Source organism: Rana temporaria, chromosome 8, assembly GCF_905171775.1.
Source record: "Rana temporaria chromosome 8, aRanTem1.1, whole genome shotgun sequence".
In the NCBI taxonomy this organism is placed as follows: Eukaryota; Metazoa; Chordata; class Amphibia; order Anura; family Ranidae; genus Rana; species Rana temporaria.
The window spans coordinates 11287458-11292898 of record NC_053496.1 but is presented as its reverse complement, the minus strand read 5'-3'; the positions used below and the strand labels follow the sequence as shown (position 1 = coordinate 11292898).

The window sequence follows — 5441 nt, the reverse complement described above, 5'->3', positions numbered from 1 at the left end:
TCTGCAATCCTGGATAATGGCACACCTATACACATATGTATCTATACAGCACTCTGCAATCCTGGATAATGGCACACCTATACATAGATAACTATACATCGCTCTACAATTCTGGATAATAGTACACCTATACATAGATATCTATACAGGAGTCTGCAATCCTTGACAATGATACACCTATACATATACAGTATATATATATATATACAGCACTCTGCAATCCTGAATAATGGTACACCTATACACATATGTATCTTTACAGAACTCTGCAATCCAATAGTACACCTATACATAGATATCTATACAGCACTCTACAATTCTGGATAATAGTACACCTATACATAGATATCTCTTCAATCCTGTATACATATATGTATATATATATACAGAACTCTGCAATTCTGGATAATAGCACACCTATACATAGATATCTATACAGGAGTCTGCAATCTTGACAATGGTACACCTATACATATACAGTATATATATATATATATATATATATATATATATATATATATATATATATATATACAGTACTCATATGTATGCAGAACTCTGCAATTCTGGATAATAGTACACCTATACATAGATATCTATACAGCACTCTGCAATCCTGGATAATGGCACACCTATACATAGATATCTATACAGGAGTCTGCAATCCTTGACAATTGTACACCTATACATACTCTCCAATCCTGGATAATGGTACACATATGTATCTATACATATATAGATAATAGTACACCTATACATAGATATCTATACAGGGGGTCTGCAATTCTGGATAATGGCACACCTATACATAGATATCTATACAGGGGTCTACAATCCTTGACAACGGTACACCTATACATATACAGTATATATCTATACCGCACTCTGCAATCCTGGATAATGGCACACCTATACATATATCTATCTATACAGAACTCTGTAATCCTGGATAATGGTATACTTATACATAGATATCTATACAGGAGTCTGCAATCCTTGATAATGGTACACCTATATACAGTATATCTCTATACAGCACTATGCAATGCTGTATACATATATGTATCTATTCGGAACTCTGCAATCCTGGATAATGGTACACTTATACATCGATATTATACAGAACTCTGCAATCATAAAAGCACACATATACACATATATTTATACAGGACTCTGCCATCCTGAATAATAGCACATACAGATATCTATACAGAACTTTGCAATCCTGGATAATGGTACACCTATACATATATGTATCTATACAGAACTCTGCAATCCTGAATAATAGTACGCCTATACATATAGATATCTATACAGAACTCTGAAATCCTGGATAATGGTACACCTATACATATATGTATCTATACAGAACTATGCAATCCCTGGTAATGTCACTGTTACACCTATACATATAACTCAGCAATTCTGAATACACAGCTACAATGTTACTGTTTTAATCTATACAATTTCTACACAGCTCCCTGCAATTCTGCATACACAGCTGATTGGAGCTCACTGGCAGAAAAAACGTAAAACTCTCCTAAACTCCTCTACTTTGTACAAAAAAATGGACGTTTTTTACTCCAAAAAGAACAGACGTTTTGTTGAGCCCAGTGTGCATGAAGCGAGGTTAGTATAATATGTCTATGTACACAGCTACTGTATTACAATTCTGGATACACACCGATATCATTCTACAAATTCTATAATACAGAGAAAAGCCATGCGATCCTCTCCAGATATTTCTACAAATCCTACTATACAGAGAATTCTGCGATTCCCTAAACACATCTGGATATCTCCCCGAACATGTTATAATATACTGTACAGAACTCCTATATATAGTTCTCTACAACAAATACAAAAAAGAATCCAGCAAAGGACCATAGAAGTCTCTGTAGTTCTGGATACACAGCAGAGATATTCTCACCCGAATACAAATATGCATTTTTATGATACATTCACCCAATAAGGGCCCCTATAAAAAAAACAAAAAAAAAAACGACATTGATCTCTGGACTCACAATCTATAATACAAATTCTGGATAGGGAGACGGCTGTAATACAACCCACCCCAGAATTTAATAATCCTCAATATAATATAATATAATATAATATAATTCATATAAATTCTTTCTTCATTTCCTGATACAGAAAAATATACAACAAATAAGTGAGATGGACACTGAACGACTCTAGAAACACAGGGCTGGTATATATTAATATGTATTATTATAGATTACCATTACTACTATAGAAGATAAGATAATGATAATAATAATAATAATAATAATAATAATAATAATAATAATAATAATAACAACAATGTAACAAGAACTGCGCATCCAGAAGGCATTGGATAGTTTCCTATACACACCCCAATATATATATAAATATATCTTTCCCCATGCTCCCCTCCACTCTGCCCTATATAATACGATTACAACGAATCGGAAAGAAATAAGAAATCATTTATAATAATGACAATCTACAATAAACAGCATATATATATATATGGAAGCACAGGAGGGACATTTTCTATCTATAAATAAAATAAAACGAGGATAATAGTGATGATAGCAGGATGATGATGATGATAGGGGGGATTATGAAGTAATATATTGTCCAGACTCCACTCACCGATATAATAACAAATATACTTCATATTACTGTCTGGGAGAATTATAATTATTACTAAAATATAATAATACACAGATTACCATTACTACTATAGAAGATAAGATAATGATAATAATAATAATAATAATAATAATAATAATAATAATAATAATATTTTTTCCTATTATTAATAAATAACTCTGCCGGCTCTCAGGGAAGATTCTATGCAGAATTCGACCCGACTAATATAAGAAGAGAGATATGACCGATCTAATCACCGGCCAATCTTATATGAACTACTCAAATCCCTAAACTATAGATACGTCGATCCATGTATTCTATCTATCTATCTATCTATCTATCTATCTATCTATCTATCTATCTATCTATCTATCTATCTATCTATCTATCTATCTATCTATCTATCTATCTACCCTCCTAATCTTAGTCTCTCTAAGTGTCTCTTTTTGTTTATCTACCCCCCTGTATCTTTCTATATTCTTTCTTTTTTTTTTCTTCTCTTTCTTTTCTCAATTTTCATTCATTCATTCTTTCCTTGTTTCTCTCTTTTTTCTTCATATCATTTATTATTTTTTTCTTCTTCCTCTCTCTTTCTTCTCTCCGTTTCCATTCCTTCCTTCTTTCTTTGTTTCTCTCTCTCTTTTCTCCATATTTTTTCTTTTCTTTTCTTTCTCTCTCTCTCTCTTTTCTCCATATTTTTTCTTTTCTTTTCTTTCTCTCTCTCTCTCTCTCTCTCTCTCTCTCTCTCTCTCTCTCTCTCTCTCTCTCTCTTTCTTCTCTCCATTTCATTCCTCCCTTCTTTCTTTGTTTCTCTCTCTCTTTTCTCCATATTTTTTCTTTTCTCTCTCTCTCTCTCTCTCTCTCTCTCTCTCTCCTCTCCATTTCATTCCTTCCTTCTTTCTTTGTTTCTCTCTCCCGCTTTTGTTCATATTATTTCTTTCTTATTCCTCCTCTCTTCTTCTTCCTCTCTCTTTCTTCTCTCCATTTTCATTAATTCTTTTTTTGTTTCTCTCTCTCTCCTTTCTCCATATTTTTTCTTTTATTTCTCTCTTCTTCCTCTCTCTCTCTCTCTCTCTCTCTCTCTCTCTCTCTCTCTCTCTCTCTCTATTTTTTCATTCTTTCTTTGTTTCTCTCTCTCCCCCTTTCTCTTTTCTTCATATTATTTATTTCTGTTTCTTTCTCCCTCCCTCTTTCTTCTCACGATTTTCATTCCTCCATTCCTTTTTTCTTTCTTTCTTTCTCTCTCTCTCTCTCTCTCTCTCTCTTTTCTCCATATTCTATATTTCTGTCTCTCTCATGGACACATCTCTGCCTAGGTTGTATAATCCGCATTGAGTGAAGTGGTGATAAATGTTTATTACACAATAAAATCGGTGCAATCCCTCGTTAAATCTCCATGAAGCGGAGACTAATTATCCAGAAAGCGGAGCGGATTATCGGCGCAATGACATTGGTCTGTGTGTGTGATCCGGATAGGGGAGAGACAGACACGTGTGAGATATGACCCCCCACTCCTCCCCCACCCAGTGTCAGCACTACTGGAGGGGCAGCTTGGGGAATATGATGCCCAGGCTGGCGGGGAGAGACTGCAAATGTACCCCACAGGGTGACTACAGATCTGGGGGCTCCTCTGTCTGGAATTCATCGGTTTAAAAATAATATTTAAATATCTCTGATGATCTCAGATTTAAACAACTAAAATAGATTGTGATTGATTGTCACCTGATTGTGAGATTATTTATTACAAAATTCCCTGTTATCAATAACACTGAGATAGAGGAGGTGAGAGGGGTATACAACAAGGGGGGCAGGAAGTGACCCCCCCCCCCCCAACCTGGAAAATGCTGATCCAGGAGTATTGAAAGTCATGCAATATAATATACTGTAATGTAATAACCTACAATGGGGGGGGGACATGGCCCTCTCCAGCTGCAGGAGGTCTCTGAGATATATTGTGGGACTACAAGTCCCAGACACACTGCTGCAGCCAGAAAAGAAGAAGAATTTCTGAAGTAATACATAGAAGTGCCAACCTACAAATCTCCATCCTGCAAAAGACACATTGGGGGAGATTTACTAAAACAAGAGAGTGCAAAATCTGGTGCAGCTCTGCATAGAAACCAATCACATTCCAGGTTGTATTGTCAAAGCTTAAGTGAGCAAGCTGAAGTTACAAGCTGATTGGCTCCCATGCACAGATGCACCAAATTTTACACTCTCCAGTTTTAGTAAATCTCCCCCAAAGTGGCCTCTATGAGACCCCCCAACCCAGACAGAGGACAGAAGATGAGGGCTGGAGGGTCCAATCATGAAGATGGCTGCACACTCACCTGTCCTTGAAGGGGCTCCATCATCACCCCCAGAACTCCTCATTCTAGGTGGAGGACATCTCCTCTCCTTTGTCTCTCCCCAGGCCTGCTCCTGTCTGCTCTTATCTCCTTGTCAGGGGATCTTGCTTCTGTCTTGTCTCTTCTCTTTTCTCCTTGTAGACAATCTGCTGCAGAGCTCTTCAGAGGAGTATGGCAGGAATTCTGTGCAATGCAACATAAATAATCCCATTCCATCCACTATATATTTTACTGCTGTTATTACAAGTGCTGGAGACACTTCTAATGGTGTTTACACCTCTCCATGCTGCTGCTCCAGGCAAGTCTTCTCTCTCTATACACACACCAGACCTATATACTGTATATATATATAGAGAGAGAGAGGGGCAGCTTGGTTCAGGCCAAAATAGCTTTTTAGGTATCTAACCCATAGGCGTGTGCACAGGGTGTGCCAGGTGTGCCCAGACACACCCT

At 36.5% G+C, this 5441-nt stretch overlaps 1 protein-coding gene across 1 annotated transcript in view; it reads right to left on the bottom strand.

The window, feature by feature from the left end:
* LOC120946674 (homeobox protein zampogna-like) overlaps positions 1-5184 on the bottom strand; it is a 102684-nt gene extending 97500 nt beyond the window's left edge. Inside the window, exon 1 of the mRNA XM_040361294.1 lies at positions 4971-5184. Coding sequence (XP_040217228.1) covers positions 4971-5013 — 43 coding nt within the window. The 5' untranslated portion in view covers positions 5014-5184. The remainder of the gene's footprint in view (positions 1-4970) is intronic.
* Between the last annotated feature and the right edge of the window lie 257 nt (positions 5185-5441).